The sequence below is a fragment of the Gouania willdenowi genome, chromosome 5 (assembly GCF_900634775.1).
Source record: "Gouania willdenowi chromosome 5, fGouWil2.1, whole genome shotgun sequence".
NCBI classification, from domain to species: Eukaryota; Metazoa; Chordata; class Actinopteri; order Blenniiformes; family Gobiesocidae; genus Gouania; species Gouania willdenowi.
Window position 1 is genome coordinate 30562931 of NC_041048.1, and position 12173 is coordinate 30575103.

A 12173-nucleotide genomic window follows, 5' to 3' on the forward strand; every position below is an offset into this window, starting at 1 on the left:
TCTCTTTTATTATCATTTGGTGTCATTGGATCCTTCAGGTCTTTTGCTAGTTTTTTTTCCCACATTCACAAAGTATTTGTTAAATCTGTTGGTCACTTCATCTACATTGTTTATAACAGGGGTTCTCAACTGGTCTCACCCTGGGACCCACATTTTGCCACAGCCATTAAATCGTGACCCACTTTTTTTGAATAATTCAACCAACCAAATGTAGTTTTTTCAAAAACAGATGTTGAAAACACACGTATCTAATCTTTTTAAAACATAAACTACAAGACAAGTCTAACATGAGACATTAAGTATTTTTAACCAGCTGTCTGCAACCCACCCGGTACAGGCCCACGACCCACGACCCACTTTTGGGTTGAGAATCGCTGGTTCAGAATTTTGCTGATTTTCATGAAATACTGTGGGTAATGTATCTGTTTGGGTTCATTTATAGTTACTAAATATGTAAACAATTTATAATATTTTTGTTTGAAAGCATTTTTACACATACTAATGAGATATTGGTTAACTTATTTACGGTATATTATGTATTAATGATCACCTCAAACAACTGTAGCTTTTAAAGCCTTTGCTCGTGACTATAACAGGATTATTTAAACAGTTTAAATAGGATTGTTCAACAAGCAGCACAATAAGATGTACTTCTGTTTTTCCTCTCCTTGTAATCCCAGTTGTCTTCAGAGAGATTTATAAACTTCAGACTGTGGAACAATTCATTTGTCATCAATTGTAATCCACAAATCAGATCCTCGAGGCTTGGATCAGAAAGTCTCTGTGTATACAGTACATACTTTGGAGACTCCATAAACAGGGTAGACACCACCCACATGCTGCTGCTTTGACACTGACACCCTTTGCACACACATAAGCAGCATATAGGATCAAGTTTTGCCCTCATAGAGTGTGTCTCTTAAAGAGGTTGGTCATTGGCAGGAGAGGTTGAAGAGGAGGGGGCCCCAATCCTCCTGGTGGACCTAAAAACAGAGCTTCGTTTATGGTCCAAACAGGAGAAACACACCAGTCTTTCTATAACCTGCTTTTCCTCTCCTTTTGGTCCTGGGAAGACTTTGAGGAATGCTGCAGGGTTTTGAGTCCTGATGGTGTTAAACCAGCAGGATTATCTCTTCTTTGAACAGTCGTAGGCCTGGACAATATGAGATTTACAATATATCGAAATTTCTATCTTAGGCGATATAGAATATGACAATATATTTTTATTTTAAAGTTGAGTATCTTGAGTTAACAAGTTTAAGTCACTGCTTTCCCTACTTGTATTCTGTCTGCAGCTCACACTAGGGCTGCGTGATGTATCGAGGTTCAAGATATATCACGTTTTCTATTTTGGCGATATACAAAAATACAATATCGTTTAATGCTGAATGATTAACCTCAATCGCATCGATATTGAGGTTTTCACTACTGCGATAAGTTAACCTTTTTTCTTCTGTCTCCATCATTTGAGTGATATATATATGTTCACTAATCAGAATTGCCGAGAACGCCTTCCTCGGTTGCTGGCCAATCAGTGATGCTTACAGGACACAAGCTTGTATGCCCTGCAGCGAGTCTTAGTTACCCCTTAGTTGAGTGCACTAACAACAACTAAACTAGGGCCCTATAAAATCCACGTTAACGGAATCGCGGACGGAATCACGGAATTAACCAATGAAAACTGAATCTACTGTTAAATGAGGAAATGGACAGAATCAGATGTTTTTTTGTGGGGAAATGTTTCTAGGGACCGCTTTTTAGGTCAAACAGACACCGCATCGGGGAGAAATTTGCTCCACAAGCACACACTCACACACATGCATGCACGCAGACCTTTCTTGCATTATAGTATAGATTCCATTTTTTTTTTGGCATACATTGGTTTTATTTTAGTTTTCTTTTTTATTAGTATTTATTTTGTTTCCTCACAGTATAACTTATATCTACCTTTCACTTTATTTTTGACATACATTTTTGTTAATTTTTTTTATTTATTAGTAATTAATAATAGTTTTAAAATTGTATTAAAAGTGCTGAGATTGGGCCAAGCATGGTATCATCGGGAAGGTCTGGTCCTCCTGAGTCCGAATATGTGCTTGGTTTTAGGATAGAGTCTGCAATGGGCCCGCTGGAGGCTCCAGAAGGTCTGTGTTTTCCGCTACCAGGGTAACCTCTGTCCATCCGCGTTGAACAGTATTTTATTTTGAAAACAATCCCCCCTTTCCGTTGTGTTGTGACTTTTGCTGTTGTGTTGTGACTCTTTGTTGGTGTGTTGTGTATATATACCCATTAGAAAACAACAATCCCAAAAGACACAGGATGTGCATTATGACAGTATGAAAGGGTGAAAAAACTTTACTTTTTGGTAAAATGTAGCAGTACCATAGGTCCTAAAAAACCTACTGTATTTTTAATAAAGGGAGACATTTCTTACAAGCCTTTAAAGTGTGAATGATAATGATACCATTCTCAGGATTACTGATCCAGATTCCTAATATCTGGCAAAGATGTTATTTGGCGCTTGGTGGAGGTTTACACAAAATATCAAACTACACTCCATGTCACAAAGGTAGACGACCCCTGATACATGGCTTTACACAGCTGTCACACCTGTGCATTTATATGGTCTTCTTCCTTGTCAATGAATGTTGAGTCTAACATGGCATTTCTGTTTATATTTAGAGAATATCTTGTTTTAGTTAAACTAAAATGTGTGTGTTTTTTTTTTTCTTCAGCCTCAGAGCCGACTGGAGACAAAAGCAGTGGGCAGAAAACAAGGAGGAGTCCTCTGCAAACACTGTACGATGGTGACCAGGTCAGTACGCTCAAAACAAAGTTTCACAATTTTCCACCTAAGCCGACGCTTCTGTCTGCACTGAATAAATATTTACTTGAAAGGATTTATTCAGGAACACATTTAATTGGAAACCAAGGCTATGTGTATGCACAAAAAATGCATCTTTAGTCCCTGTGACACATTTTTAAAGTTTGAAGTTTAGATTACACAATTTTTTAGGTCAATGTTTGTTAGTAAACACATTTAAATCATGTCATAAATAAGCTGAACGGACGCTCCTGAAGGACAGTAATGATAATATTGATAACAGTATTTTAGAAAAGAGAGCTGCTCTTTACTTCAGTAATGTGGACAGACTGCTGTGCCTCAGCACCTGAATGTAAAACAGTTTGAGTTTGAACAGATTTGAATCTTCATGGCTCAAGTTTTATCTGCAGTTCTCTCATTATGACAATATCTAAATCTTTCAGTTGCATTTTTGTGCACTTTATTTTAACTATTTTAGTTTTAATTTTTTTTTTGAAGAATAATTCATATTTCAGGTAATAATAATGAGTGGCCTTTAACAAAGTCCAAACATCTGAAGTCTGCATCATTCACACTATATTTACCAGTGTTTTCTTTGTGATAAAAAATGTGTTTACAATACTATGGGGCGGATTCACAAAAGGTTTAGGGAAGGGGTGCCATGGTGAAATTGGCCTGAAAGACCAAACACTGACTCAACACATGGATATGCTGCTTGAAATAATTCATCAATACCTACACATCAAAAATAAATTGCATTGGCACCACAATAGCCTCACAATGAGGCCTACAATTACATAGCAGCCTAAAGCAAGTTACCCTCTAAAACGTAACAATGGCCACGTTTACATGGGAGCTTTAATGCCTCTTTAAAGCGGAATAAAAGTTAATTCCTCATTAACCTGACCATGTAAACACTTAATTCCTGTTGCTGGTTTAAACTTAATTCCAAAGTAGGTGGCTGGTTCATTCTGTTTTGTAAACAGTTAACGACACTTAATTCCGCTTTAAATTAATTCCAGTCGTTTTGCGCATGTGCGACTTGTGGCGATGACGTGCTGGGTGACAACATAATCCAACATGGCGGCCCGGAATAGAGCCGACACTATTTAATAAGAGCCTTATAAGTCATGGATTTAATGAAAAAAGGGGATGGACGGAGGCATAAACATGCGGACATAATACGGACACATGGAGATCAGCAAACGACAGGTGATCGGACAGGTGATACTAAGACCCGGAGACGGAGTAAATGCGTCCCTTAATTGCTGCACAGGCTGTAATATCACCAAGTTTATCATTGTAACGGTTGTTAGAGCTGCTATTTTTACCAGGAAGCAACTATTTATTCCTGGTTATTGTTTTCCAGAGTTTTACTGGTCTTTATTTACCGGTGATTAGGTCCTATCTCCCTTGTGGACCAAAGTGTGTTATTGTTGAGCTGCTGCTTCAAAACTACAAGCAAATAAAGGTGAAAACAGTTTGTATGTGTGGTCTTCTGTTACAGCAGACGATAAAAGGCTTTGTGTTTTTCCCAATAGACGTGATCGACGTGATACGTCATGTTCACCCCCTGTCCAATCAGAGCCTTCCCAAACCTCAGACCTAAAGCGGAATTAACTAAAGCTGAATAAACCGGTTTTCCATGTAAACCTCAATTCGAGAATTACTATTACAAAGCAGAACACTTTAATTCCGAATGATTGAATTCGGAATAACTCATTCAGAATTGAAAAAAACATGTAACCGTGGCCATTGTCCTATCCATGCAAGTATCCTACATTTATAAATTAGAAATGCAACAAAATAGACAAAGCACATTTCTTATAAAATAACACAAGTGTAAACTGGAAATCACTTTGATCATATTTATTGAAGGTTTGCACATGTAAACATGCCAAGTATGCATAATTAGGCCAATTAAAAGAAGGTCAGGCCAAGTAGGCCTAAAAGAGTCACAGAAAGTAAGTGGCAGAATAAAGTGATCCAACAACAGGCCGAGTGACTGAATATCCAGTAGGAAAACAAAAAGGTTTTTGAAAAAATAGCCAAATATAACCCATCTTAAAACATGACATTTGCTCAATAACAGATGACATTAACTTTGCCAGTCATCACCAGTAAACTCCAACCCACATTTCCACACACCCATGCCTATGGCACTAGCCTACTGTACAGCCTACATCAGTCAACCCCAAGTCCCAACCCCTTTCATTCCCTCCCACCCATATCACACAGGATTATGTTAAATGGGGAGACAAGCCTTCTTTAGCTACATTTTACTTGTCGAAGGCAGACACCTTTTAACTTTCACCAGCTTAGCTCAGCTGCAGCTCAGGCGGACAGCTGCACCAGACCAACTGACAGTTTCCACTAAAATTATAGGGGACATATGATGCTAATTTTCACCAATCTTCATTTGTTCTAAGAACCCCAACAACATAGTATTTAAGGTTTATTTTCTGGAGTTTTAGCCTTGAAAAGTGACTTTCTGACCAATTCTAAAACCCAACTGTCTGAGTGGGCGTGTCTATAGACGCGGACTCCACACAACAATTGATCACTAGCTATTCACACACTCTTGTTGTTGTTTTCAGCCAAAAAAACTGCACATTACAGTAAAACACATGGCTATTTAAATAGATATTGTGATTGTGAGTCAGAAAAACACTGTTTCATGAAGGGTATGTGCTGTGCAGCAACAGCAGCTTCAACAGCAAAAGCAGCTGTTTCAGCTGCTTCAAACACTTACTGGAGCTGCTACGTTGCTTTATTGTCATCATGTCAGAGATTGCAGGAATAGTCCATTCCTGATAGTCCGAACCGCTGTGTCACATTGTGTCACAAACACAGTGTTGCCAGATATGTGGTTTGTGTTTGGGCTGTTCTAAGATGTGGTTGGGCTGGAAGTTGTCTGATCTGGCAACACTGATTCCCGATTTCACGTGTGATGTCACAGATGTAGAAAATTTGAAATGGGGCAATTTTCTCCTTGTTAGTAAGACTTACACAGACCACAAAGAAACAAATGAATGGGATTATTTCATATGTTGTGTGCTGGTGGACACAAAAAAACAAACAAACAAACATTAGATTAAAAACTTATAATAATAGAAAAATGTCCCTCTCCCATATAAACCACGGGCCAGATGTGATGTACAATTGGGCCGGGTCCAGCCCGTGGGCCGTAACTACGTCACCCCTGGTGTAGGGGTATTAAAATGTGTGCAAACTAGGGATGTCCCGATACAACCTTTTCACTTCTGATACGATACCGATATTGTAGTTTTAAGTTTTGGCCCATACCGATATTGATCCAATACGATATCAGCACGAATCATACATACTTTTATTACTTATTTTTTAGTGTGGAATGTTAGAAAAGGCTTGATCAAATGTTGTTATTCAAACAGAGAACAATAGTCAGCAACAGTAGGTATTAGAAAACCTGACCCATTTTTTTTATTAACTAATTGGCTACATACATTTTAACCTTCAACATAAGATCTACAGTATTCTACAATTGAATTAAATAAATAGAAAATAAATTATAAGACCCTTAAAAATAACCTAAATAAATCCAATACAAACAAGTTATACTTTTAAAGTGCAAACAATTCAAGTTAACTTCAGTTATTTTTTACTGTCAGTATATGGTGGGAACAACTGAGGGCGGGGCCAAAAACAACAGCACAATATTGTCCACTGTCCTCTGCTCAAAGTTAAGGGTTCACAGCTCCAGTTTCACTGACTGTGCCCAAGACAATGTGATCATTGCTCTTAGTGGAAAATGGTCTGCTTATCGGAGCGCTTATATCGAATATTGTAGATGCAGCAAAATCCGATATCTGTTTTCTGGCTGATATTGGACCGAAATCAATATCGGATCGAGACACCTCTAGTGCAAACGTCACTCCGTATGCTGATAAGGGGTACAAACCCCAGGTAATCAGGACTATGCATGTTCAGCGCGTCACAATGTGCCCACAATCCATTTAGCGTGTTTCCCTCTGATGAATATGTAATGTAGGCGAATCACATAATGGGAGCAAAAAACTGGGAGGGTGAAATGCAAATAAATTAAATCAATGGGCGCAGTAAAAATAGTACGACTCACTAGCTGGTGCAAACTCACAGCTTTACACACAGAGATCATAGCTGCAGTGAATGTTGACACAATACACAGCGGAGATGGAAAAAGTTACCCTCTAAAAGTATTAGTATTAGAAAATAATTTAAATAAAACAGTATTAACAGCCACTGGAAGAAAATACAGAGTAAAGTGTGTGAGGGAGAGAAACAGCTGAACACCTGAGGCAGCCTGTGTGGAGTCCAGTTTGACACACTGCGGTGCAGAGAGGATGCTGTGCATGGAGCTCCATGGATGTCGCTCCAGACGCACCTGAGCTGTGTCTTCCTCTCCTTGTTTTGACTCAAACTCTCACGTCACATTGATGGCAAGGAGCGTCAGGCCAGAATCAGCTGACCAGCTGCGTAATTTATGCAGCAATGGCACAAGGTTCCCATCTGAACATTACTCAGGAGCTCAGACCTGCTGGATGATTCTCAGTAGATCATCTTCAAGTGCTGCAGACTTATTTCTCTGTTGCTGCAGTAACTCAGATCAATGGCATCAACAGATTACTCGTATGGTTTCTGTACAAAGCTGCTCCTTTTTGTCCATGGACTGATGAGAGCAAAGTAACATTAGGTTTTAAAGTTCATTAAACATAATTGGTATTTGTTTATTTCATTTTCTATAATATTGAATGTTTGTGCAGCCGACAGAGAAGTCCACCTGCCTCCAGTTTAATTTCTTCAAATGTCATTTTGTGATTCTGTGCACTCAACTTCTATTAACGTATTTTTAAAATGAACATTGTATTTATACAAGAAACTCACTTGATAAGAGTAGAGCAGCTACTAAGAGAATGGGTGGAACATGATATTTCTTCATGATTTTATTCAAAAAAGCACCCATCTCAATTGTTGGAACAATAATTGACCCATCAGGTCACTATACCTTGGTTAATTGTAAGATTTATTCTGAGCACTGGACATTATATATGCTCGAAACAACAAATACACAAACAGAATGTGGATGGTGGGACAGAGGAGCTCAGATGCTGACATGGGGCTGCAGTGGAGAAATGTGATTGGTGCTGAGCAGTGAATAGAGCTGATTGTGAGGCTAGATCGATACGCTTAAAAGAGATAAGTTAAAGGCACGTTGATCAGCTGGTGTTTGTTTTTCCCCACTGGTTGCTATGGTGAAGAATAATTAGCTTTCTTGCAGTTGTCACGCATATGATAATTTAGAGTGAACAAACCAAGAGTTGCCTGAATCACCTTCTTCGGTTTTTCTAGAACCAAGTTTGAGTTAGGAAACCAAACCAAACCCAAACTTGCCTGTTTTTGGGTCTTTATGCATATGCATGAGTGGGCGTGTCTGTAGACACAGACGTAGACACCACAGCTGATCACCATCGCAATTGTCTTTTGCTATCAACACACTCTTGTTGGGGCTACCGTGGCTCAGGTGGTAGAGGGTAGGGGTGTCCCGGTCCAATATCGATATCGGTCCGGGACACCGACAATAAGTAATTATTATTTTTTATTAAAGAAGAGAGAGAGAGAGAGAGAGAGAGAGAGAGAGAGAGAAAGAAAGTCCCTAGTAGAGGGGGTCATCTTCTAATCAAGAGGTTGGGATTTTGATCCCAGTCTATACCTGTCTATGTGTCGAAGTGTCCTTGGGCAAGACACTGAACCCTAAGTTGCTCCCAGTGGTTGACCAATGCCTTGCATGGCAGCTCTGTCCCCGTGTGAATGAGTGAATAAACTGATATTGTAAAGTGCTATGAGACTATTTCAGAGTAGGGATAAAGCGCTATATAAATCAAGTCCATTTACCAATTACCATTTTCATCCAAAAAATTACAAGTAAATCACATGGCTATTTAAGCCACTATTGTGATTGTGAGTTTGACAAATGCTGCTTCAGGGTGTGTGTGTGTGTGTGTGTGTGTGTGTGTGTGTGTGTGTGTGTGTGTGTGTGTGTGTGTGTGTGTGTGTGTGTGTGTGTGTGTGTGTGTGTGTGTGTGTGTGTGTGTGTGAGGCAGCAGCGGCGGAGTAAACTGCCATCTGAGTCAGCTGTTTCAAACACTCACCGGAGTGTTAAGCTGCTTAGTCACTTTCTTGTCATTGTCTCCTATTCTAACCACAGGAATCCTATTAACTTCACGGCCTTCTCTGCCTCACAAGGGGAGCAGCGGCCTCATGTGTTGTGTCCGGTGCGCGCTTACATGGGCATGAATAGAAGCTTCAGAAAGAGTGATCAGCTGTTCGTCTCCTGGGCTCCGCCCCATAAGGGGAAGCCTGTCACATTGGGTGGTGGAGGCGATTGCGTTGGCGTATACGAGTCAGAGCCTGCAACCGCCTGCAGGTTTGTGTGCACACTCGACTCGGGGTTTAGCCTCATCCTGGGCCTTGTTCAGGGGATTGTCTGTTCAGGACATTTGTGTTGCGGCGAGCTGGTCCCCGCCGCTCACTTTTGTCTGGTTTTTCAGGCTGGATGTCTTGGGTGGTGCGGGCGGCTCTTCTGTCCTGATCGGAACAGTGCTTGCCCTGTGGTCTACCATATCCTATAGTGAGGCATCGAAACGAGTATTATGAAAGAGAACTTTAGGTTATTCACATAACCCCGGTTCTCTGAGTAATATGAGTGAGATGTCTTACCAGTCAACCCTTCTTGCTGGGGGAGTGAGAAGAGGTGCTTATTTTGAATGGCGTAGTATTCTCTGCCCACCCTACTTATAGTAGGTGGGACTACCTGCGGCGGACGGATACGTTTCACAGAAAAAATAAATTTTACTTTTTAAAAATGTGAATAACAAGGGAGTGAGGAAACGTTGGCCCTCTGAATGAGGCTACTGCCCCTTTAAACAGGGCCTTGCTCTTTGTGCTGACTGCGCCTGCTCAAACAGTTAGTAATAGTCTTTTTGGAAATTTCCCAGCATGCATTTGGCAGCAGTTACGTGAACTTAACTCACTTTTATTTGTTTTTTGTTTCTCTGACCCTGCCGAGGACTGAGGTTTGATAAAGGATTACATTAATGAATCATCAGCCTCAACCTCTTAATTCCCAAAGAGCTCATTCTATCTCTTAACACGGGAACATCAGCTCCAAATCCAGACAAATGGAAACATTTTAAGATGTCCACAGAGTGATGTATTGTGTAGCACGTCTGCTTTGATGTCCCACTCTGCTGTTATCAGGGATTCATGAGGTGCTGCAGCGGGACTGAGACTGCTCCAGGAGCTTCAGAGATGGAGCCGATGAATAAATGCTGAGAGTTTTTTTTTTTTCTGTTCACAAACTGTGAGGCAACATTTTTAAAAGCAGAGCCATTAGTTTCCATTACTCATTTTTGTGATCACAGTAGAGGTTTTGACCAAATCCACCCTGAAGTCATCTTCACATTTGACTAATCATGAGACTCACAGCACGACATGACTACAGACAAATTTCTATTTCTCCTGTGCTGTGAGATAAATTGTGTGTGTGTGTGGTGTGTGTGTACGTGTGTGTGTTCAACTTTATTCTTGGCTTCTTTCATTACTGAAAGCACACTAAAATTATGTAAGCCCCATTTTATCAACCTAAAGTAGAGAAGAAAATATATTTTCAATTCAAGTTTACTTAGAATTGAGACATCTTGAGTCATTTGTAACTCTGTTGCAGTTTACAATCACTTTTTTTTTCTAATAGGGGATTTTCTCTGCTAAGCAATTTGAGGTGGAGCTCTTGGGAGCTCATTTTCTGTTTAAATCTTTCCTAATACTCATCCATCTGCTTAAATCTCGATAAAGAGAATTAAAGGCACATGTATTTGTATTGCACATTTTATACACAGGGCCATTGACTTGACAGCAGTTGAGTGTAATCCACTGGATTCTAATAATCACTGTTATGACCATACATACTTTTATAGTGTGAGGAATCCAAAGAAAACTCTTTAACATCTGTACAGACTCCCTGGGGTATAATCCGATGACCCTATTGACCTTTTGATTGTTTGTAAACATTTTGACATATTTTGTTGGGTGGGGCTTAGCCTGGATACAAAACCACAATTGTCTTCATTTTTTTCTGATCACGAGTGTCCGCTGGAATCCTATAAAACTTTAATTTACGTCCACTAATGTTATTTATCTTATTCTGGCACCCAAACACACAACAAAGCTGTAACATTACTAGCCTCCACAGTCTTTAGCCAGCGGCGCTTCCTGTTTTTGCCTCCAGCCATGTCACTGGTGACGTGAGCCATTAACTCACTCAGTGCCATTGACGAGATAACTTGTCATTTCAAAGCCATACGCTCAGTGCCATTGACGAGATAACTCGTCATTTACGTTTTTTCACGGGGATTACTAGAAAACACCCTGGCGGAGGTCCCTCATCAATATCTAAGCTGTGGGGTGTTGTAGTGACCAACTGTGCCCTGAAGATGGCTGCAGTGCACCTTTAGATGAGAGATTAGCCACTGATGCTACTGTAGGAGGATGAGTTATTGTTAATGGGTTATATAACTAAGAATATTAATTATGATTATTAATATTACTTCAAATTGTGTGGGGTGCCACTCCTTTTAACAGGAGAAATATGTCTAAGTTTTTAGACTAAACTCATCAATTTGAAACCAGGGAAAAGTTAATTCTAACAGCAAATCTACACCATAATCACAGCTTTAATGAATCAGAGGAATCAAAGATTATGTTTAACCTTTTATTCAAAAGTCAACAATTAACACATTCAAAATATCAATTGAAATGGGATAATTAAATCATGATAAAATGCATTTCTAGGCTAATAAAAGTGAGGATTATATGTAATAAAGTGAAATCACTATTCTAGGAGAATGCTAGTCTACTAAATATTGAATAAAAATGCAGGATACATATTCGAATAATAAGATCATCAAATTAAAGAATAAAATCTTAAAGAGAGCTCATAAAACAAAGAGAGGAAGACAGACAGGGGAGACGAACAAACATGAATGAGATGAACTGTGTGTGGAACATGTTGTGAGTGTGTGTAAGTTTGTAGTTATGGAAGTATGTATGTGATCTATTGTGGATGAAGTTTGCTGATGAAAGTTCATTCAGGTACCTTGAAGATGATGTCAGGGTTGGACCTGGAGATGCTGTTTGAAGAAATGCAGCAGGACGTGCCACCGTTGAGTTCTGTTGCATTTCAACAGAGTATAGCCCCTTCAGCCGTTCCAGGCAGTTCTGGCCTTCGCAGCTGGGTTAGAGAATGGCTCGTGGCTTACCCCAATGGGTCGCGGGC

At 39.8% G+C, this 12173-nt stretch overlaps 2 protein-coding genes across 3 annotated transcripts in view; one reads left to right on the forward strand and one right to left on the reverse strand.

The window, feature by feature from the left end:
• Window positions 1-12173, reverse strand: part of LOC114462870 (formin-like protein 20) — a 474381-nt gene that overhangs the window by 182032 nt on the left and 280176 nt on the right. The gene's annotated exons all lie outside the window — the stretch shown is intronic.
• The window catches only part of LOC114462877 (carbohydrate sulfotransferase 11-like), a 35104-nt gene that overhangs the window by 14053 nt on the left and 8878 nt on the right, over window positions 1-12173 (forward strand). The window contains exon 2 of the mRNA XM_028445963.1: window positions 2736-2815. Coding sequence (XP_028301764.1) covers window positions 2736-2815 — 80 coding nt within the window. The remainder of the gene's footprint in view (window positions 1-2735; window positions 2816-12173) is intronic.